At 49.3% G+C, this 23,428-nt stretch overlaps 1 protein-coding gene across 2 annotated transcripts in view; it reads left to right on the top strand.

The window, feature by feature from the left end:
- Nucleotides 1–23,428, top strand: part of LOC137371492 (collagen alpha-2(IV) chain-like) — a 288,991-nt gene that overhangs the window by 252,692 nt on the left and 12,871 nt on the right. For both annotated transcript variants that reach the window (XM_068034179.1, XM_068034180.1), the window contains exons 33-38: nucleotides 10,287–10,412; nucleotides 11,798–11,979; nucleotides 13,030–13,093; nucleotides 13,838–13,912; nucleotides 14,000–14,107; nucleotides 16,207–16,314. In XM_068034179.1, the coding sequence (XP_067890280.1) occupies nucleotides 10,287–10,412; nucleotides 11,798–11,979; nucleotides 13,030–13,093; nucleotides 13,838–13,912; nucleotides 14,000–14,107; nucleotides 16,207–16,314 (663 nt within the window). The remainder of the gene's footprint in view (nucleotides 1–10,286; nucleotides 10,413–11,797; nucleotides 11,980–13,029; nucleotides 13,094–13,837; nucleotides 13,913–13,999; nucleotides 14,108–16,206; nucleotides 16,315–23,428) is intronic.

Below are 23,428 nucleotides of genomic sequence, written 5' to 3'. Positions count from 1 at the left end.
CCCTTACACCATGAGCTTTTATTTTCTGCAATAATTTTTGATGTGGCACCTTATCAAATGCCTTCTGGAAATCTAAGTACAATACATCCACCGGTTCCCCTTTATCCACAGCACATGTAACTCCCTCAATTGGTTAAACATGATTTCCCTTTCACAAAACCATGTTGATTCTGCCTGATTACCTTGAATTTTTCTAAATGTCCTGCTATAACGTCTTTAATAATAACTTCTAACATTTTCCCTAAGACAGATGTTAAGCTAACTGGCCTGTAGTTTCCTGCTTTCTGTCTCCCTCCCTTTTTGAATAAAGGAATTACATTCGCTATTTTCCAATCTAACGGAACCTTCCCTGAATCCAGGGAATTTTGGAAAATTAAAACTAACACATCAACTATCTCATTAGCCACTTCTTTTAACACCCTAGGATGAAGTCCATCAGGACACGGGACTTGTCAGCCCGCAGCTCCAACAATTTGTTCAGTACCACTTCCCTGGTGATTGTAATTTTCTTGAGTTCCTCCCTCCCTTCCATTTCTTGACTTACAGCTAATACTGGGAAGTTACTTGTATCCTCAATAGTGAAGACCGATGAAAAATATCTGTTCAATCCATCTGCCATATCCTTCTTATCCATTATTAATTCCCCAGACTCAGTTTCTACAGGACCAACGCTCATTTTGTTAACTCTTCTTTTTAAAATATCTATAGAAACTCTTACTATCTGTCTTTACATTTCTAGCTAGCTTTCTCTCATACTCTAATTTTACCTTCCTTATTAATCTTTTAGTCATTCTTTGCTGTTTTTTATATTCTGTCCAATCTTCTGACCTGCCTCCCATCTTTGCACAATTATAGGCTTTTTCTTTAAGTTTGATACTATCTTTAACTGTTTTGGTTAACCATGGATGGCGGGTCCCACCCTTGGAATTTTTCTTTCTCATTGAAATGTATCTATTCTGTGTATTCTGAAATATCCCCTTAAATGTTTACTACAGCATCTCTATTGACCCTATCCCTTAACCTGATTTTCCAGTTCACTTTAGCTAGCTCTGCTTTCATGCCCTCATAATTGCCCTTACTTAAGTTTAAAATACTAGTCTTAGACCCACTCGTCTCTCCCTCAAACTGAATGTAAAATTCAATCATATTATGATCGCTGCTACCTAGGGGTGCCTTAACTATGAAGTCATTAATTAATCTCGTTGCTCAATACCAGGTCTGGTATAGCCTGCTCTCCCGTTGGATCCAGAACTTATTGTTCCAAGAAATTATCTCAAAAACATTCTATGTACTCCTCATCTTGGCTACCTTTGCCAATCTGATTTTTCCAGTCTATATGTAGGTTAAAATCCCCCATAATTATCACTGTACCTTTCTGACAAGTTGCCATTATTTCTTCCTTTATATCCCATCCTACAGTGTGGTTAGTGTTAGAGGGCCTGTACACCACTCCCACAAGTGACTTCTTGCCTTTATGATTTCTCATCTCTACCCAAACTGATTCTACATCCTGGTCTCCTGAACTTAGGTCATCCCTCTCTATTGCGCTAATACCATCATTAATTAACAGACCTACCCCTCCACTTTTTCCTAGCTTCCTGTACTTCCTAAATGCCATGTAGCCTTCAATATTCAGGCCCCAATCTATGAGATCCTACAGCCATGTCTCTGTAATAGCTATTAGATCGTACTTATTTATTTCTATTTGTGCTCTCAGTTCATCTGTTTTGTTTCAAATGCTATGTGCATTCAAAGACAGAGCCTTTAGTTTTATCCTTTTATTATTTTTGTAACCTCTAGCCTTATCTGTTGATTTACTCTTAGATTTGTACACTCTGTCCTTTCCTGTCACAGTCTATCATTTCCCATATTAATACCTTTCTCTCTTGCTTTGTCTCTACTCCTTGATTTACCATATCTTCCCAGATTTGATCCCTTGCCCCCACTATTCAGTTTAAACGCCTCTCTACTTCCCTAGTTATGCAGCTCACTAGAACACCGGCCCCAGCACGGTTCAGGTGGAGACCGTCCCAACGGTATAGCCACCACTTTCCCCAGTACTGGTGCCAGTGCCCCAGAAACCGGAACCCATTTCTATCACACCAGTCTTTGAGTCACGCATTAATTTTCTCTAATCTTACTTGCCCAAAGCCAATTTGCATGTGGCTCAGGTAATAATCCAGAGATTATTACCTTTGAGGTTCTGTTTCTTTCTGTTTCTGCAGAACCTCTTTCCTTGTCCTGCCTATGTTAGTGGTACCTACATGGACCATGATGACTGGATCCTCCCCCTCCCACTGTAAGTTCCTCTCCAGCCCTGGACAGATGTCCCGAACCCTGGCACCGGGCAGGCAACCAAGCCATCTGGACTTTCACTCTTTGCTGCAGAGAACAGTGTCAATCCCCCTAACTATACTGTCTCCTACTACCACTACATTCCTTTTTTCTCCCTCCACATGAATGGTTTCCTGTACCATGGTCAGATTGCTCATCCACCCTGCAGTCCCCACTCTCATCCAAACAAGCTGAAAGAACCTCAAACCTGTTGGACAAGTGCAAAGGCTAAATTAAATTAAAAGCTTACCTGTAAACTCAACCCGGCGGCTCTCTGTTTCCTGGCTCTGTCTCTCGATTCTGACGACACTCTGATGGCACTTTTCCATTTTTCCCGGCTCCGGTCCTCTGCTCCCGCTGTGCTCCTCTCTCTCTCTCTCTCTGCTCCTGCCGTGCTCCTCTCTCTCTCTCCACTCCCGCGGGGCTCCTGTCTCTCTCCCCACTCCCGCCGTTCTCTTCTCTCTCTCTCTGCTCCTGCCGTGCTCCTCTCTCTCTCTCCGCTCCACCCGTGCTCCTCTCTCTCTGTCCGCACCCGCCGTGCTCCTCTCTCTCTCTCTCTCTGCTCCCGCTGTGCTCCTCTCTCCCTCTCTCCGCTCCCGCCGTGCTCCTCTCTCTCTCTCCGCTCCCGCCATGCTCCTCTCTCTCCATTTCCGCCGTGCTCCTCTCTCTCTCTCAACTCCCGCTGTGCTCCTCTCTCTCTCTCAACTCCCGCCGTGCTCCTCTCTCTCTCTCTCCACTCCCACCGTGCTCCTCTCTCTCTCTCTCCGCTCCCGCTGTGCTCCTCGCTCTCTCTCCACTCCCACCGTGCTCCTCTCTCTCTCTCTCCATTCCCACCGTGCTCCTCTCTCTCCATTCCCACCGTGCTCCTCTCTCTCTCTCCACTCCCGCCGTGCTCCTCTCTCTCTCACCACTGACGCCGTGCTCCTCTCTCTCTCTCTCACTCCACTCCCGCCGCGCTCCTCTCTCTCTCTCCGCTCCCGCCGTGCTCCTCTCTCTCCATTCCTGCCGTGCTCCTCTCTCTCTCTCAACTCCTGCCGTGCTCCTCTCTCTCCACTGCCGCCGTGCTCCTGTCTCTCTCCCCACTCCCGCCGTTCTCTTCTCTCTCTCTCTGCTCCTGCCGTGCTCCTCCCTCTCTCTCCGCTCCCGCCATGCTCCTCTCTCTCCACTCCCATTGTGCTACTCTCTCTCTCTCCACTCCCGCCGTGCTCCACTCTCTCTCTCGCCGCTCCCGCTGTGTTCCTCTCTCTCTCTCCACTCCCGCCGTGCTCCTCTCTCTCTCTCCGCTCCTGCCATGTTCCTCTCTCTCTCTCCATTCCCGCCGTGCTCCTCTCTCTCCGCTCCTGCCATGTTCCTCTCTCTCCACACCCGACGTGCTCCTCTCTCTCTCTTTCCACTCCAGCCGAGCTCCTCTCTCTCTCTCTCCACTCCCGCTGTGCTCCTCTCTCTCTCCGCTCCACCCGTGCGCCTCTCTCTCCATTCCCACCATGCTCCTCTCTCTCTCTCCACTCCTGCCGTGCTCCTCTCTCTCTCTCCGCTCCTGCCGTGCTCCTCTCTCTCTCTCCACTCCCTCCGTGCTCCTCTCTCTCTCTCTGCTCCCGCCGTACTCCTCTCTCTCTCTCCACTCCCGCCGTGCTCTTCTCTCTCTCTCTCTACTCCCGCCGTGCTCCTCTCTCTCTCTCCATTCCCGCCGCGCTTCTCTATCTCTCTCTCTCCATTCCCGCCGTGCTCCTCTCTCTCTCCTTCCATTCTCTCTGTGCTCCTCTCTCTCCATTCCCGCTGTGCTTCTCTCTCTCTCTCCGCTCCCGCCGTGCTCCAGTCTCTCTCTTTCCATTCCCGCTGTGCTCCTCTCTCTCCATTCCCGCTGTGCTCCCCTCTCTCTCTCTGCTGCTGCCGTGCTCCTCTCTCTCTCTTTCCATTCCTGCAGTGCTCCTCTCTCTCCATTCCCGCAGTGCTTCTCTCTCTCTCCACTCCCGCCGTGCTCCTCTCTCTCTCTCCATTCCCGCCGTGCTTCTCTCTCTCTCTCTCCATTCCCGCTGTGCTTCTCTCTCTCTCTCCGCTCCCGCTGTGCTCCTCTCTCTCTCTTTCCATTCCTGCTGTGCTCCTCTCTCTCTCTTTCCATTCCCGCCGTGCTCCTCTCTCTCTCTCCATTCCCACCATGCACCTCTCTCTCTCTCTCTCTACTCCCGACATGCTCCTCTCTCTCTCTCTCCATTCCCACTGTGCTCCTCTCTCTCTCTCCGCTCCCGCCGTGTTGCTCTCTCTCTCTCTCCACTCCCGCCATGCTCCTCTCTCTCTCTCTCCATTCCCACTGTGCTTCTCTCTCTCTCTCCGCTCCCGCCGTGTTGCTCTCTCTCTCTCCACTCCCGCCATGCTCCTCTCTCTCTCTCTCTCCACTCCCGCCATGCTCCTCTCTCTCCACTCCCGCCATGCTCCTCTCTCTCTCTCTCCACTCCCGCCATGCTCCTCTCTCTCCACTCCCGCCATGCTCCTCTCTCTCTCTCTCTCTCCATTCCCGCTGTGCTTCTCTCTCTCTCTCCGCTCCCGCCATGCTCCTCTCTCTCTCTCTCCACTCCCGCCGTGCTCCTCTCTGCCTCTGTCTCCGATCTCCGACTCTGGGCTTTTGCACGCTTTTTTAACTTGTTATCCATATGCAGAGGGAAGAGGCAGGTGCACAATTCACAGCATCAACATTCCCATCATTAGCACGCACAAGATTATTTTCTACATCAGTTTGTTTCAGATTTTCTTCGATGATGCACTGATCTCTTCAAGAGTTTTAATCAGGCCAAGCAGGGTTAGAGGGCAGAAGAGGCACTGGACCTAAACTGGGTCTGTGGAAGGAGGGCCAAGCAGTTTGTGGGAAAGGAGGCGGAGACGGGTTATAGAGGGGAGGATGAAAGATTTGTCAGATGTTATACATGGATGTAATTGATGTGTGGCATGAGTTGTACAGTCATATCATGTCACCACAATAAAGGAACCAGATTGAACCACACTCTCCCACTCTGTACATTCACTGCATGCAAAGCATTGACATCTCATCTTTTTTTTATTCATTCTTGGAATGTGGGCGTTGCTGGCTATGCCAGCATTTATTGCCCATCCCGAACTGCCCCTTGAGAAGCTGCCTTCTTGAACCTCTGCAGTCCATGTGGGGTAGGTACACCCACAGTGCAGTTAGGAAGGGAGTTCCAGGATTTTGAGCCAACGACAGTGAAGGAACGGCGATATAGTTCCAATCAGGATGGTGTGTGACTTGGAGGGGAACTTGCAGGTGTTGGTGTTCCCATGCATCTGCTGTCCATGTCCTTCTAGTTGGTAGAGGTCATGGGTTTGGAAGGTGCTGTCGAAGGAGCCTTGGTGCGTTGCTGCAGTGCATCTTGTAGATGGTACACACTGCAGCCACTGTGAGTCACTGGTGGAGGGAGTGAATGTTTGTGGATGGGGTGCCAATCAAATGGGCTGCTTTCTCCTGGATGGTGTTGAGCTTCTTGAGTGTTGTTGGAGCTGCACCCATCCAGGCAAGTGGAGAGTATTCCATCACACTCCTGACTTGTGCCTTGTAGATGGTGGACAGGCTTTGGGGAGTCAGGAGGTGAGTTACTTGACGCAGGATTCCTAGCCTCTGACCTGCTCTTGCAGCCACGGTATTTATATGGCTACTCCAGTTCAGTTTCTGGTCAATGGTAACCTCCAGGATGTTGATAGTGGGGGATTCAGCGATGGTAATGCCATTGACTGTCAAGGGGAGATGGTTAGATTTTCTCTTGTTGGAGATGGTCATTGCCTGGCAATTGTGTTGTGCGAATGTTACTTGCCACTTATCAGCCCAAGCCTGGATATTGTCCAGGTCTTGCTGCATACAGGCACAGACTGCTTCAGTATCTGAGGAGTTGCGAATGGTGTTGAACACTGTGCAATCATCAGTGAACATCCCCACTTCTGACATTATGATGGAGGGAACGTCATTGATGAAACAGCTGAACATCTTTGGGCCTCGGACACTACCCTGTTAAACTTCAGGTGGTGGTGTTCCCATGTATTTGCTGCCCTTGTCCTTTTAGTTGGTAGAGGTCGCGGGTTTGGAAGGTGCTGTCTAAGGAGCCTTGGTGCATTGCTGCAGTGCATCTAGTAGATGGTTCGATTCTCTCTTGTTGGAGATGTTCAGTGCCTGGCACTTGTGTGGCGCGAATGTTACTTGCCACTTATCAGCCCAAGCCTGGATATTGTCCAGGTCTTGCTGCATTTCTACACGGACTGCTTCAGTATCTGAGGAGTCACAAATGGTGCTGAAAATTGTGCAATCATCAGCGATCATCCCCACTTCTGACCTTATGATTGATGGAAGGTCATTGATGAAGCAGCTGAAGTTGGTTGGGCCTAGGACACTAGGGTGAAGCAGATCGTACTTCAGAAGAATCATGTCAAACAGAAAAGCAGAGTGGGACAGGAAGGGAGAGAGAGATTAACAGTAAGTAGCCAAAACTAGTTTATTCATCTTGACAGGCTGTTAAACTAGGTCCTGGATTCTAAAATACAGAAACAACAGCATCGCTCATGAATAAAATATAATTTACTCACCAAAGCTAGTGACAAAATTAGAAGAATACAATTACAGATAAAGAGTATTGTTCAGTTCCTCCAATAAAGTGATTCTTTTAAATTCACATGTCTATATCTCAGTCTATCATTGTTGATTCTGATTCATCTTGAAAAAGATCATTATTAACAATAAGCTTTTCTGCAAAAAGTTGAATGGTTGTTACTGCATCTATTATTCAGTTACAAAATGTTCAGTCACTATCTGTAAGATTGTACTCCAGACTAACCAATTAATGTCCAAGCCAAATCTCTTACCTGTTAGCAAAGGTGCACTTTTAATGTAATGCAATTATATGATGCAGACAACTTTCAAATTACATTGTCTACTCAGGTTGTCTGCCCTCAAACTGGATAATAAATGATGCACATTGCAGTTACTGATCTTTGATATACTTGTAAATCATGTCCTTTAATCCAATTTTCAGTGAGAAAAATCAGTTAATGACTGTTTCTAACATGGTCATTGAAACATAATAAATTTTTACTCTGTCTTCTCCGACAGTTTGTAAAACTGCAAATGCAACATGGATTCTGTTAAGGAATCGCAGACAGTTCATCATAGATTAAGGTTTATTAAAGCTATCCATTATCTTGTATTTACTAACTATTGTATATGGGTCAGCAGCATCCTGTTTTGCCATTATCATACAACTCCATTACACTGTCCTCTTGTATTCATGGGGAACTTACATTGCTGGAAATTCCTCGGATTTTCTTGCCTGTTTTGCCCTCAATACAAATTCTGGAACATTGTGATTCCAAATGGATAGCAGTGAAATTGCGACATTTATATTGTCGTAAAAGTCCAACAACTTTCAACATGTCGCTGAGCTTATGTCCCAAGTGAAACTAATATGTGCCAGAGGGTAGAATTCGGACGTTCCCTACGTGACTTTTGCTATTTAAAATGAGTTTACATAAAACAAGCCTTTAAACTTGCATTTTAAAATAAGCTAGCTGGTAGATTATTTTAAACACAACATTAAAGGCTTGAAGCAGTGTTGTCCAGCCTTTACAAGTGGGGGGGGGGGGGGGACATTACAATTTTTGTCTTACATAGGGAGCTGGTGAGACAATTTTGGAAAGATAAAGGCATTAAAAAATTATCTTACTGTTATTCAAAACAACAACAAATGTGCATTTTTGTGAAGAACCTTTACATGAGAAGACTATTGACTTACTTTCTCTTCACTGTGTTGGACACTGATTTAGTGAGATCCCTGCCATTTTTTTCTTGCTTGCATAAGTCGTCAATGTTTGCCCACACACTTCTTGTAACGATGTGAAGTATTCCGGATAGATGTCCATCTGTCAGGAATGATCTTGATCACTCTCTCTCTCCCTCCTCTCTCTCTCTCTCTGTCTGTCTCTCCCCTCCCTCTCTGTGTCCCCCCTTCCCTGTGTCCTCCTCTCACTCTCTCTGAACTTGTCTCTCTCTGCCCCCTCTCTGCCCCTCTCCCTCTCTTTCTCTTTGTCCACCCCTACACTCTGCAGCCCCCTCTCTCTCTCTCTCTGGCCTTTGCTGAGTGGAAACAGTAGTTTTCAAACTTCAGACAGCTTCGCAGTTTTCCAGCAGGCTTTTTCAAAAAAAAAATTGGAAGTTTTTGGCAAACCCCAAATGTGTCCAAAATTTGGAAACCACTGTTCCACTCACAGCATCTGTCAGCGATGAATATGGAAAGGTGTGTTAAAGAGCGTTAGATAAAAATCTGAGCTCCGAAATTCCAATTCAGCTGTGAAACAGACAGTGCAATTTGTTATAAAGCCAATCTCTTTGGAAAGAAGAAGCCAATGGGAAATTACTAGTCATGGACGTCAAAGGTTTTTACCACGGACACTGGTGTCTGTGTACGGACACATTGCCGACTCCTGGTTGTGGGATCGCTTAGTTCTTCCACTGTTTAGCATGCATGTAATCATGTGTTGTAGCTTCACCAGGTTGGCACCTCATTTTAAGGTATGCCTGATGTTGCTCCTGGCATGCCCTCCTGCACTCTTCATTGAACCAGGATTGGTCCTCCGGCATGATGGTAATGGTAGAGTGGGGGATATACCAGGCCATGAGGTTTCAGATTGTGGTTGAGTACAATTCTGCTGCTGCTGATGACCCACAACGCCTCATGGATGTCCAATTTCGAGTTACTAGATCTGTTCTGAATCTATCCCATTTATCATGATGGTAGTGCCATACAACACAATGGAGATCCTCAGTGTGCTCAGTGTCAAGATGGGACTTCGTCTCCACAAGGACTGTCTCCTAGCAATACTCTAATGGACAAATGCATCTGCAACAGGTAGATTGATGAGGGCGAGATCAAGTAGGTTTTTCCCTTTTGTTGGCTCACTCACCACCTGCCGCAGACCCAGTCTGGCAGCTATGTCCCTCAGGACTCAGCGGGTTTAGTCAGTAGTGGTGTTACTGAGCCACTCTTGGTGAAAGACATTGAAGGCCCCCACCCAGAGTATATTCTGCACCCTTGCCACCCTCAGTGCTTCTTCCAATTGGTGTTCAACATGGAGGAGTACTGACTCATCAGCTGAGGGGGGGGGGAACAGTAGATGGTAATCAGCAGGAGGTTTCTGTATCCATGTTTGACCTGATGTCATGAGACTTTGTGGGGTCTGAAGTCAATGTTGAGGACTCCCAGGGCCACTCCTTCCCGACTGTATTCCACTGAGCCATCACCTCTGCTGGGTTTGTCCTGCCGGTGTGACAGGACGTACCCAGAGTTGGTGATGGTGGTATCTGGGACACTGTCTCTCGGTACGTTTCTGTGAGTATGACATTGTCAGGCTGTTGTTTGCCTACTCTGTGGGACGGTTCTCCCAATTTTGGCACAAGCCCCCAGATGTCAGTGAGGAGTAGATTGCAGGGTCGACAGGGCAGTTTGTGCCTTTGTCATTTCCAGTACCTAGGTCAATGCTGGATGGCCCATCTGGTTTTATTCTTTTTCAACTTTTCTATCGCAGTTTGATACAACTTGCTCGGCCATTCCAGAGGGCAGTTAAGAGTCAACCACATTGCTGTGGGCTGGAGTCACATGCAGGCCAGACTGGGTAAGGATGGCAGATTTCCTTCCCTCAAGGGCATTAGTGAACCAGATGGGTTTTTATGACAATCTGGTAGTTTCATGGTCACCATTACTGAGACTAGCTTTTTATTCCAGATTTATTTAATGAGTTTAAATTCCTCCAGCTGCTGTGGTGGGATTTGAACCGTGTCTCCAGAGCATTAGTCTGGGCCTCTGGATTACTCTTTCAGAAACATAATCACGATGTTACTCTCACAGCAAAGGCTTTGTGCCAATGACAGGTGATTGCAGAATGACGATGTTTTTTAATGACCACAGGTGACCGTGGAGAAACTGGGCCTCCTGGGCCACCACCACCAATCGAGCCTGCCATGATGGTGAGGGTGAAAGGGGACAAGGGAGATGATGGTTATCCTGGGGAACCTGGTTTCATCGGTCCCAGAGGTACTGTACGACAGGAATGTGAAAACTGGAAAGAAATGACATTTGATTCTGTTGTTTGGTTTTGTGTGCAATGGATAATCCTAAATCTAAGCCATGTTGTTCAGAACACTTTCAAGCTTGTGTTGGTGCTTAGCTGAAACCTCTTCAACTTCTCAGGTGAGTTGTTGTGATCTGGAACGCGCTGCCTGAAAGGGCGGTGGAAGCAGATTCAATAGTAATTTTCAAAAGGGAATTGAAGAAATATTTAAAGGGAAAAATTTTTAAGGCTATGGGGAAAGAGCACGGGTGTGGGACTAATTGGATAGCTCTTTCAAAGAGCCAGCACAAACACGATGGGCTGAATGGCCTCCTTCTGTGCTGAAAGATTCATTATTCTGACCTGCTTTTCGGACTGCAGGATGGACTCATTCCTCTTACACATGGATGCACAGGGCTGATGATATCTGAAATTGACTGGGATCCTCATTCGTTCATCCACAATCTGTCACCTCACACTTCTCGGTATTCCATTTAACCCAATATCAATCTGCCCACTTAACTATCACTTTCAGTTAACTATACTCCCTACTTCTGTCTTGTCTGCGAATGACACCTGGAGACTGTCGACTGTCCAGTCTGAAAACACTGGAGCTGTGATCACATTTTCCTCCAGCCGTCTGCCTGCACACTCCCGCCATTGGTTGCCTCGCTTGCCCATCCTCATGGTGCCCCGCCCTCCCACACTCCCACCATTGGTCGCCTGACACATTCATCGTCATGGTTCCCCGCCCACCCTCAAACACACACTTGTTACCTATAAATACAACTGTTCCACTGCTCCCTTGGCCGGCTCCCACCTAGCTTCCTTCTTAAACTTGACCCTTTAACCCTGATGTACGCTGGCTTCCAGACCAGCAAAGCCTCAAATTTAACATTCTCATACTTGTTTTCAAATCCTTCTATGGCCTTGTCACTCCCTACCATGGTCACAACCTTCTGAGTTATCTATGCTCATCTAACTCGGGCTTTTTGTCCATTCCCACTCCCTTCGCTGCACCATTGGCGGCCATGCCTTCAGTTGCCTGGACCCTAAGCTCTGACATTCCCTCCCTAAACCTCTCTCCCTCTCTATCTCTCTTGCCCCTGCTTTTAAAGACACTGCTTAAAACCGACTTCTTTGACCAAGATTTTGGTAAACTGTCCTAAAATCTCCGTATGTGACTCAGTGTCAAATTTTGTCTGATTTTCTTGTGAAGAAACTTGGGATGTTTGACTACATTAAAGGCACGGTGCTATATCAATGCAAGTTGTTGTTATTATTGGTGTCCTTCTTATCAGAGAGTAAAGGAATCGGACTGTCTGTGTGAGCAATCCCCTGGATTTACTTCTGTTGTTTTTTTACTCAGGGGCCAAGGGGATGCCTGGATTGCCGGGTCAGCCTGGAAAGTCTGGTTTCCCTGGAGTTCCAGGGCAACTGAAAGGGAGACCAGGATTGCCAGGAATCTCTGGTGAGCCCGGGATCAAAGGAATGCCAGGACCACCTGGGCCTCTGGGCATTAGTGGCTTCCCTGGGATGCCTGGCGTGAAGGTAGGTTTGACGGAAAATGATTGCCTTTCATCTGAACTGAGTCTCTGAGTGAGCGCCAAACTGAATTCGCCTGAAGTGTCAGCTGAATAGGGAGCACACGCACTACTAAATCAGCAGATTGTGGCTTCAAGCTCCACTTCACAGACTCAAAGCAATAATCGAGACAGACACTGAGGGTACTGACGGGGGTGCTGCACTGTCGGAGGGTCAGTACTGAGGGAGTGCTGCACTGTCGGAGGGTCAGTACTGAGGGAGTGCTGCACTGTCAGAGGGTCAGTACTGAGGGAGCACCGCACTGTTGGAGGGTCAGAACTGAGGGAGCATTGCACTGTCGGAGGGTCAGTACTGAGGGAGTGCCACACTGTCGGAGGGTCAGTACTGAGGGAGTGCTGCACTGTCAGAGGGTCAGTACTGAGGGAGTGCTGCACTGTCGGAGGGTCAGTACTGAGGGAGTGCTGCACTGTCAGAGGGTCAGTACTGAGGGAGTGCTGCACTGTCAGAGGGTCAGTACTGAGGGAGTGCTGCACTGTCGGAGGGTCAGTACTGAGGGAGTGCTGCACTGTCAGAGGGTCAGTACTGAGGGAGTGCTGCACTGTCAGAGGGTCAGTACTGAGGGAGTGCTGCAATGTCAGATGGTCAGTACTGAGGGAGCACTGTTGGATGAAATGCTAAACCGAGGCCCTTTCTGCCCTCTCAGGTACTGCACTTTGAAATGAACAGGCCGTGGATAACCAAAAAGCATTTGGAGGACACATTACCCACGGCACCCTGCAAATGTGAGCGGGGCAGGTGGAGTTCTCCCTGGTGTCCTGTGCTCATATTTATCCCTCGGCCTACAGCACCAAACGACTGTTTATCGGTCATTAAAACATTGCTGTTTATGGGATCTTGCTGTGCACAAATTGGCTGCTGCTTTTCCTACATCACATCAGTGACCACACTTCAAAAAATACTTCATTGGCTGTAAAGAGTTTTGGGACATCCTGAGGGTGTGAACGGCGCTATAGAAATGCAAGTCTCTTGTTTTAAAGTGAGGTTTTTTTTTTACAGGGTGTCTCAGGTAACCCTGGCCTGCCTGGAGCCTTGGGACGCCCAGGCCTGCATGGACTGAAAGGTGAGTGAAAGCAAAGCAAGTCCCCAGAACACAAACAGTTCGTCCTGAGCAAAGTGGGCAACATTCCTGAGTCAGTGAGTTTTTTGTGACTACCTCATTCTTTGAGTGTTGGGAGAGAGGTTAAGGGGTGATCTAATTGAGGTGTTTCAGATTATTAAAGGAGTTGATAGTGTCGATAGAGAGAAACTATCTCCTCTGGTGTGGGGAGTCCAGAACAAGGGGGCAGAACCTAAAAGTTAGAGCCAGGCCGTTCAGGGTGATGCCAGGAAGCATTTCTTCACACAAAGGGAAGTGGAAATCTGTAATAAAAACAGAAAATGCTGGAAATTCTCAGTAATCTGGCAGCGTCTATGGAGAGGGAAACACAGTTTCAGGTCGATAACCTTTTCAGAACTCTTTCCTCACAAAAATGCTGTTGAGGCTGGGGGTGAATTAAAAATTTCAAAACTGAATTTGCTAGATTTTTGTTGGGTCAAGGGTTTAGGGTTATGGAACCAAGGTGGGCAGCTGAAGTTATGATACAGTTCAGTCATGATCCAATTGAATGGCAGAACAGGCTCCAAGGGCTGAATGGCCTCGCCCTGCTCCTAGAACAAATTAAAAAAAAGACCCTTAACTTGGGGAGTGTTTGAAGATGAGTTGCAAGCTAATGAGTATGGTAATAGCATGGTAATGAGTGTGTGTTACTCTCTACACTGCGTAACTTGACTGTGGAATGTAAAGGGTTTCACTCTTTAATGACAGGGGAACCAGGGGAAAGAATGAACCTGCCGGGACAATCAGGATACAAGGGTGAAACTGGTCAACAGGGGCTCAAAGGTAAGCGGCCTGTCACTGCCGTAACAGAAACGGACGGTGTCTGTGTTTTTGCAATGTTGTATATTGACGCTGTGTGTTACATTACAGGAAAACCAGGTCTTCCAGGGATACCAGGTAAACCTGGGCAACCAGGAGATCCCGGCATTGAGGGGATGAAAGGAGCACCAGGTGATCCTGGACTCTCAGGTCAACAGGGTAAGTACCCTACCTTGTATCTCCATGGGTTAACCCTTGGGTTCCCACTGTCCACTCTAGTGTTAGCTATTCCTCCTTGACTTACATGTATAACACGGTCACCTGTCTTTACAAGAACACGAGATACTGAGGGATGAGAAAGACCACTTGGTTCATTTTAATTCATCCATCCAGAACAATCCGCCACCCGCCTCCCCTGACGGCTCCAGAGTTTGGGTCTTCATTCCATCCAAGTGTTGGTCACTCTCTAGGTGAAGTGGAGCCTCCTGAAGTTAATCAGCAATGTCCATTGCTCACATCCATGGAGTTATACAGCACAGAAACAGGCCCTTCGGCCATCATCTCAGTGACAGCTAACAAGCCATCAATGGCGAAGGAATCAGGGTGACTTCTCTCTGCGCTGAATACAGTCTTTAATATTCTGACCCATGTGCAGAGAGATTAATGTCGCTGATTTATCTCTGCCTTTGAATCACATTTCCACATTCAGCAGCCTCACCTCCTCTCTTTCCAGACAGTGAATTACATTGGACCTCTGTTTCTGGGCTGGGGCTGTAACATGCAGAAAATGCAATGCAAACCCCACCATCACCCCTCCCTCGCTCTCCACACTCCCCTCCCCTATCACCGCTCCCCCTGCTCTCCGTCCTCCCCATCACCCCTCCCCCATCACCCCTCTCCCTGCTCTCCGTCCTCCTCATCACCCCTCCCCCTGCACTCCGTCCTCCCCATCACCCCTCTCCCTGCTCTCCATCCTCCCCATCACCCCGCCCCCTGCTCTCCGTCCTCCCCATCACCCCTCCCCCTGCTCTCCGTCCTCCCCATCACCCTTCTCCCTGCTCTCCATCCTCCCCATCACCCCGCCCCCTGCTCTCCGTCCTCCCCATCACCCCTCTCCCTGCTCTCCATCCTCCCCATCACCCCTCTCCCTGCTCTCCGTCCTCCCCATCACCCCTCCCCCTGCTCTCTGTCCTCCCCATCACCCCTCTCCCTGCTCTCCGTCCTCCCCATCACCCCTCCCCCTGCTCTCCATCCTCCCCATCACCCCTCTCCCTGCTCTCCGTCCTCCCCACCACCCCTCTCCCTGCTCTCCGTCCTCCCCATCACCCCTCCCCCTGCTCTCCGTCCTCCCCATCACCCCTCTCCCTGCTCTCCGTCCTCCCCACCACCCCTCTCCCTGCTCTCCGTCCTCCCCATCACCCCTCCCCCTGCTCTCCGTCCTCCCCATCACCCCCCTCCCTGCTCTCCGTCCTCCCCACCACCCCTCTCCCTGCTCTCCGTCCTCCCCATCACCCCTCCCCCTGCTCTCCGTCCTCCCCATCACACCGCCCCCTGCTCTCTGTCCTCCCCATCACCCCTCTCCCTGCTCTCCGTCCTCCCCATCACCCCTCTCCCTGCTCTCCGTCCTCCCCATCACCCCTCCCCCTGTTCTCTGTCCTCCCCATCACCCCTCTCCCTGCTCTCCGTCCTCCCCATCACCCCTCCCCCTGCTCTCCGTCCTCCCCATCACCCCTCTCCCTGCTCTCCGTCCTCCTCATCAGCCCTCCCCCATCACCCCTCTCCCTGCTCTCCGTCCTCCCCACCACCCCTCTCCCTGCTCTCCGTCCTCCCCATCACCCCTCTCCCTGCTCTCCATCCTCCCCATCACCCCTCCCCCATCACCTCTCTCCCTGCTCTCTGTCCTCCTCATCACCCCTCCCCCTGCTCTCCGTCCTCCCCACCACCCCTCCCCCCTTCCGCCCTCCCCTTCTCTCCACACTTCCCCATCCTCCAATATTACCAGAATTTTAAGAAGCAAATTTGTTCAGTACTGGTCGAGGGTTTACGCGAAGATAGAATCTGCATTTCCATAGCGTCTTTCATGGCCTCAAAGTGTCCCCAGTGAACCATGAATTACTTTGGAAATGTAGCCACTGTTGTGATGTAGGGAACACAGAGAAAGACGATTGGTTTTCCATCTTTCTATAACCTCAGACCGGCTGTGAAACCAGCGGGCGAATTGCTATCACCCATTAGTGCTTCTGTCAAAGAACAATTCCCTGCATTGGCTCCTGGCACCTTTCAGGATGGGAGTGATTTTTGGATTCTCTTTTCCACAGGCTCCACTGGATTTCCTGGAATAACAGGTGACAGAGGAACACGAGGCCCTGACGGTCCTGCTGGTCAACCGGGGTACATGGGATTTCCCGGATATCAAGGGAATAAAGGTAAAGGAGTACACAGAGGCGTGGCTACTATCACAGCTGCCTGATATAGAGCATGCTGAAGAGAATGTGTGGGAGTAAATTATGCAACATCCAGCTTTAATGGTTTGTTTGGTGAATTGGAGTGAGCAGTGTGGCCACGATTTCTTGTTTGTTATTCCCATCGTGTGGAATGCGCATCGGGAAGGCACAATCTGAAAGTTTACCCTAATATTAGTAATGGAATCACAGGGGTGAATCTTGATCCAGTGCAGAGACTCACTTGATGGTTGGAGTCATACCTAGCACAAAGGAAGATGGTTGTGGTTGTTAGAGGTCAATCATCTGAGCTCCAGGACATCACTGCAGGAGTTCCTCAGGGTAGTGTCTTAGGCCCAACCATCTTCAGCTGCTTCATCAATGACCTTCCTTCAATCATTAGGTCAGAAGTGGGGATGTTCACTGATGAATGCACAATGTTCAGCACCATTCACGACTCCTCAGATACTGAAGCAGCCTCACCAAGGCTCCTTCGACAGCACCTTCCAAACCCACGACCTCTACCAACTAGAAAGACAAGGGCAGCAGATGCATGGGAACACCACCACCTGCAAGTTCCCCTCAAGGTCACACACCATCCTGACTTGGAACTATATCACCATTCCTTCACTGTTGCTGGGTCAAAATCCTGGAACTCCCTTCCTAACAGCACTGTGGGTGTACCTACATCCCAAGGACTGCAGCAGCTCAAGAAGGCAGCTCACCACCACCTTCTCAAGGGCAATTAGGGATGGGCAATAAATACTGGCCTGGCCAGCGATGCCCACATCCCATGAATGAATACTAAAAGAGCAGTTTAGAGAGCCAGCACAGGTACAGCAGTGTAGCGGTATCTGTGACTGCATCAGTAATCCAGAGAACAGGAGTTCAAACCCCAATGGGGCAGCTTTAGAACTTTAATTCAGCTTTTAAAATTATGGAAATAAAAAGCTGGTCTCAGTAAAAGTGACCGTGAAATTGTTGGATTGTCGTAAAAACCATCCGGTTCACTAATGTCCTTTAGGGAGGGAAACCTGCAGTCTTTAACCAGTCTGGCTCTATATGTGACTTCAGACCCACACTAATGTGCTTGACTCTTATCTGCTCCCAGAAGTGGCCGAACAAGACAATCGATCAGGAATGGGTGATAAAGGTTGTCCACATCCCGGAAATGAATAAAACAAAACTCACAATTTTCCTTTGAGATTATTGGCTGGAAAAGCAGCAGAAATGGAGTGTGCAGGTTCACCTGGAGAATTCTCCAATCTCTTGCTCCTGTCCAACAAGACTCCACACAGTGAACAGTTTCACAGCATTTACCCTCAAACTCGCAAAGTTATTGTTGTTAAATTCAGAGCTGAGTTTCGTTTTCCTTTAAAGAACATGCACTTTGTGAAGATCCCTGGAGGTATCCCAGTGGTGACATCATGCTGGCTTTCAGAACCGACTCCATACGTGCTCAGTCAGGCAGATAGTGATGTAATGCTTATCTTTACTCTTTGCTGTTTTAACAGCTCAAACAACAGCTCCTGGGTAGACTTTTCTGATTCAGCATTCCCTACACAAAGCTTGAAAGGGGAGGAGTGGTAAGGGAATTATCAGGTGTAATGTTCAGCAAACTCGATTAACAGTCCATCCAATTATTCTAATAGACTCATCCAGCACAGAATGAGGCCATTCAGCCCGTTGTGTCAGTGCTGGCTCTTTGAAAAAGCTATCCAATTAGTCCCCACTCCTCTGCTATTTCCCCAAAACCCTGCAAGATTTTCCTTTTCAACTCGTTATCCATTTGCCTTTTGAAAGTTACTATTGAATCTGCTTCCACCGCCCTTTCAGGCAGCGCATTCCAGTTCACAACAACTCACTGTGTAAAAGAAATTCTGCTCATCTCCCTCTCTGATTCTTTTGCCAATTTCCTTAAATCTGTGTCCCTCTGGTTACCGACCCTCCTGCCAGTGGAAACGGTTTCTCACTATCTAGTCAGTTGCGTTCATTTTAATTGGAGAGTAAACTGAGTGACTGCAGATCAAATGCAGCAATTTCCAATATTCCCATGTGTTCCAAGCTTGAAAACTGCACTCACTATGCTGAATCAGAAGATCGAGCCCCCAGACTGATCGCTTATAATTGAAGAATTATTTGTAATCAGCATTTTTAGTTCTAGTCAAAATTATTCCTGGACAAGGGCCATCTTTCTCGAAAGTTTCTCACCAGGTCAGTTATTGGCAGATCAAGCTGTCTTTGCTCAGCCAGCGTAAGGAATTCTGAAATAAAAACAAGAAATGCTGGAACCACTCAGCAGGTCTGGCAGCATCTGTGGAAAGAGAAGCAGAGTTCACGTTTCGGGTCAGTGACCCTTCTTCGGAATTCTGATCCTGTAAAAAAGTTACACTTTAACTTATACAACCGGTTAAATTTCAGTGGGATTGCCAAATGTCACGGGGTTCACTGTTACTGTTAAGCAGTAACTCTGCTGCTGAGGTCTCTGGACACTCAGAACCGCTGACCACTCCTGCACACAGACTCTCTGATACCACGAGTCACACAGGAACAGGAGGAGGCCATTCAGCCCCTCCAGCCTGTGTCACAGGAACAGGAGGAGGCCATTCAGCCCCTCCAGCCTGTTACACAGGAACAGGAGGAGGCCATTCAGCCCCTCCAGCCTGTTACACAGGAACAGGAGGAGGCCATTCAGCCCCTCCAGCCTGTTCCCTCATTCTATTAGATCATGGTTGGCCTAGACCTTAAATCCATTTACTGGCCTTTACTCCATATCCTTTAATCCCCTCACCCAACAAAAATTTATCAATCTCAATTATGAAATTATCAATTGACCCTCAGCCTCAACAGCCTTTTTGGGGACAGAGTTCCAGATTTCCACTCCCTTTGTGTGAAGAAGTGCTTTCTGACATCACCCCTGAACGGCCTGGCTCTAATTTTAAGGTTCTGCCCCCTTGTTCTGAACTCCCCCCACCAGAGGAAATAGTTTCTCTCTATCGACCTTATCAACTCCTTTAATCATCTGAAACACCTCGATTAGATCATCCCTTAAACTTCTATACTTGAGGGAATAGAAGCCCAGTCTGTGAAACTGTGAGTTGTACCGAACAAGCAGATTGTTGTTGTGAAGCTCATGGACTAATCCCACTTACGAACATATGTACATACGAATTCGGAGTAGGAGTAGGCCACTCGGCCCCTTGAGCCTGTTCCGCCATTCAACAAGATCATGGCTGATCTGATCTCCTGGCCCCACAAAGATCATTTTAACATTTTCCTTTTTAATGACTTGGAAGCATTGAGTACAAAAGCAGGGAAGTTATGCTGAACATTTATAAAGCTCTGGTTAGGCCCCAACTGGAGTATTGCATCCAGTTCTGATCACCACTCTTCAGGAAGGATGTGAAGGTCCTTGAGAGGGTGCAGAGGAGATTTACCAGAATGGTTCCAGGGATGGGGGATTTTAGTTACAAGGTTAGGTTGGAAAAACTGGGTTTGTTCTCCTTAGAATAAAGGAGATTGAGGGGAGATTTGATAGAAATGTACAAGATTATGACAGGTTTAGATATGTTAGACAAAGAAAAACTGTTCCCAATAACTAATGGTACAAGGACTAGGGGACACAGATTGAAGATTTTGGGTAAGAGATGCAGGGGGAATATGAGGAAGAACTTTTTTACACAGTGAGTGGTAATGACCTGGAACTCACTGCCCACGAGGGTGGTGGAGGCAGAGATGATCAATGACTTCAAAAGGAAATTGGATGGGCACTTGAAAGAAATAAACTTGCAGGGCCACGGGGATCGAGCCGGGGAGTGGGACTGACAGCATAGCTCCGTGGAGAGCTGGCATGGACTCGATGGGCCAAATGGCCTCCTTCTGTGCAGTAAATGACTCAGTGGCCAGGATTTTATCCAGGCAATGGGGGTCTCAACCTCCAGCGAAAGCGTTGCCAAGAACCCTGCATCACCCCATCTGTGGGAGGCCTGCTGAATCCAGTGGCAATTTGGCACTTAACTGGACAGCAGCAAGCCTTCCATGGGATCAAGGACCCTGATGACAGAAGTCCTGCCCTCTGAGGGCTGCCAGCCAATCAGAGGCCGGTAGCTCTTTAACTGAGCAGCGCCACCTCAGAGGCAGTGGAGCACCTACCCAAGGCCCAGGAGTGTCGTTGGACTCAGGCCTCAGGTAGGTCAGGGCAGGAGGGGTCTCGTGGGATGTGGTTTGCGGGGGAGGGGGTTTGCGGGGTCAGCAGCAAGGGGGTGGCTCTCAGTGGGCAACCCCCCCATCCCGATGCTGGGTCTCTCATTCAGGTACTATGCCTTTTAACGAGGGAGCCCCCCCCCCGCCCCTCCCCACCGGAGCCAGCAAGCAATGGTTTTCCTTGCATTGCTTCCCGTGCAGTGACAGGCACACCTACCACTCGGCTAATTGCGGTGGGTATTAATTGCCCAGTTAAGGGCCTCAATTGGCAGCGGAGTGGGAAGGCCGTTCACAGGCTTTCCTGCCCCAGACTTAATTTCGGCAGAGGCGGGAAGGTGGCAGGGACCCCACTGCCTCTATCCCACCCACTGCCTCTATCCCACCCACTGCCTCTATCCCACCCAATTATATGCTCTCCCCACCTCCAAACCCGCCGTAGGGGAGAGCATAAAATTCCCCCCATGACCCTCTGACTGGACTATGTACGGCCCACAGTCCATTCATTTATCCCTCAGAATTGCAATCACAGTCCTGGCATGTCACAGGTTCCAGATCTGTATAGTACAAGGGCCAGCCAAAGCAAGTGGCCACTACAGCTATCCAGTGGAAGGTTCCTTAAAGGATGGCAGTGATCAGAGTTCCCGGTGTAACTGGGGCCATTTTTGGACCATTATTGCCAAGAATATGTTGGTGTCAGGAGTTTCCATTCACTAAAGTCAGAAAATCAATGCAGCCCCACAATTGAGTTAAGCTGCTTTTCACTGGGCTGTTGTAGTCTGCCTCTGTCCCTGCATTGATTTCACTCGGGATTGGTTTCAAACTGATTTATTCTGCATTGATTTTCCAAGTACAAAGCAGCAGAAAATGGGGAATGAAGAATCCGTTACACCAGGTCACCACCCACCTTGTGCTTGCAGGGATTACCCCCACAGAGAATGTGGAGAAAGCATGGGTCAGAAACAGGCGCTGTAGGTCAACAGCACTAGAATGACATCAAAATGCTCCTGTATCACTTTCCTGCGAGTCTCAAGTTCAAATCCCACCAAGGCCTCTCCCCTCTCTATCTCTGTTTCCTCGACTTGCCCTACAACCCTCCGAGATCTCTGTGCTCCTCCAATTCCGGCCTCTTATGCATCCACAATTTCCATCCCTCCATCATTGGCGGCCGTGCCTTCAGCTGCCTAGGCCCTAAGCTCTGGAATTCCCTCTGTAAACCTCTCCGTCTCTCTATCTCTCTCTCCTCCTTTAAATAACTCCTTAAAACCTACCTCTTTGACCAAGCTTTTGCTAACCTGTCCTAATATCTCCTTATGTAGTTCAGTGTCATATTTTGTCTAATAGTCATTCCTATGAAGACCTTTTGGAATGTTTTACAATGTTAAAGGCGCTAAGTATATACAAGTTATTGTTGTGGCCTTTGCTGCAGTGAAACCTGGAGGTTGAACTGGGCTCTTCAGACTGGGGCATCTGAGAACAGATCCCAGTTATTATTGTAAATCAAAAAGCATCCCCCAGGCCAGATCCAACCCGGACAGTTCCCTTACATCCCCCAGGCCAGATCCAACCCGGACAGTTCCCTTACATCCCCCAGGCCAGATCCAACCCGGACAGTTCCCTTACATCCCGCAGGCCAGATCCAACCCGGACAGTTCCCTTACATCCCCCAGGCCAGATCCAACCCGGACAGTTCCCTTACATCCCCCAGGCCAGATCCAACCCGGACAGTTCCCTTACATCCCCCAGGCCAGATCCAACCCGGACAGTTCCCTTACATCCCGCAGGCCAGATCCAACCCGGACAGTTCCCTTACATCCCCCAGGCCAGATCCAACCCGGACAGTTCCCTTACATCCCCCAGGCCAGATCCAACCCGGACAGTTCCCTTACATCCCCCAGGCCAGATCCAACCCGGACAGTTCCCTTACATCCCGCAGGCCAGATCCAACCCGGACAGTTCCCTTACATCCCCCAGGCCAGATCCAACCCGGACAGTTCCCTTACATCCCCCAGGCCAGATCCAACCCGGACAGTTCCCTTACATCCCCCAGGCCAGATCCAACCCGGACAGTTCCCTTACATCCCCCAGGCCAGATCCAACCCGGACAGTTCCCTTACATCCCCCAGGCCAGATCCAACCCGGACAGTTCCCTTACATCCCCCAGGCCAGATCCAACCCGGACAGTTCCCTTACATCCCCCAGGCCAGATCCAACCCGGACAGTTCCCTTACATCCCCCAGGCCAGATCCAACCCGGACAGTTCCCTTACATCCCGCAGGCCAGATCCAACCCGGACAGTTCCCTTACATCCCCCAGGCCAGATCCAACCCGGACAGTTCCCTTACATCCCCCAGGCCAGATCCAACCCGGACAGTTCCCTTACATCCCCCAGGCCAGATCCAACCCGGACAGTTCCCTTACATCCCCCAGGCCAGATCCAACCCGGACAGTTCCCTTACATCCCCCAGGCCAGATCCAACCCGGACAGTTCCCTTACATCCCGCAGGCCAGATCCAACCCGGACAGTTCCCTTACATCCCCCAGGCCAGATCCAACCCGGACAGTTCCCTTACATCCCGCAGGCCAGATCCAACCCGGACAGTTCCCTTACATCCCCCAGGCCAGATCCAACCTGGACAGTTCCCTTACATCCCCCAGGCCAGATCCAACCCGGACAGTTCCCTTACATCCCCCAGGCCAGATCCAACCCGGACAGTTCCCTTACATCCCCCAGGCCAGATCCAACCCGGACAGTTCCCTTACATCCCCCAGGCCAGATCCAACCCGGACAGTTCCCTTACATCCCCCAGGCCAGATCCAACCCGGACAGTTCCCTTACATCCCCCAGGCCAGATCCAACCCGAACAGTTCCCTTACATCCCCCAGGCCAGATCCAACC

Source organism: Heterodontus francisci, chromosome 6 (genome assembly GCF_036365525.1).
Source record: "Heterodontus francisci isolate sHetFra1 chromosome 6, sHetFra1.hap1, whole genome shotgun sequence".
Classification (NCBI taxonomy): domain Eukaryota; kingdom Metazoa; phylum Chordata; class Chondrichthyes; order Heterodontiformes; family Heterodontidae; genus Heterodontus; species Heterodontus francisci.
The sequence above is the reverse complement of the archived record's forward strand: the minus strand, read 5'-3'. Positions and strand labels throughout refer to the sequence as shown.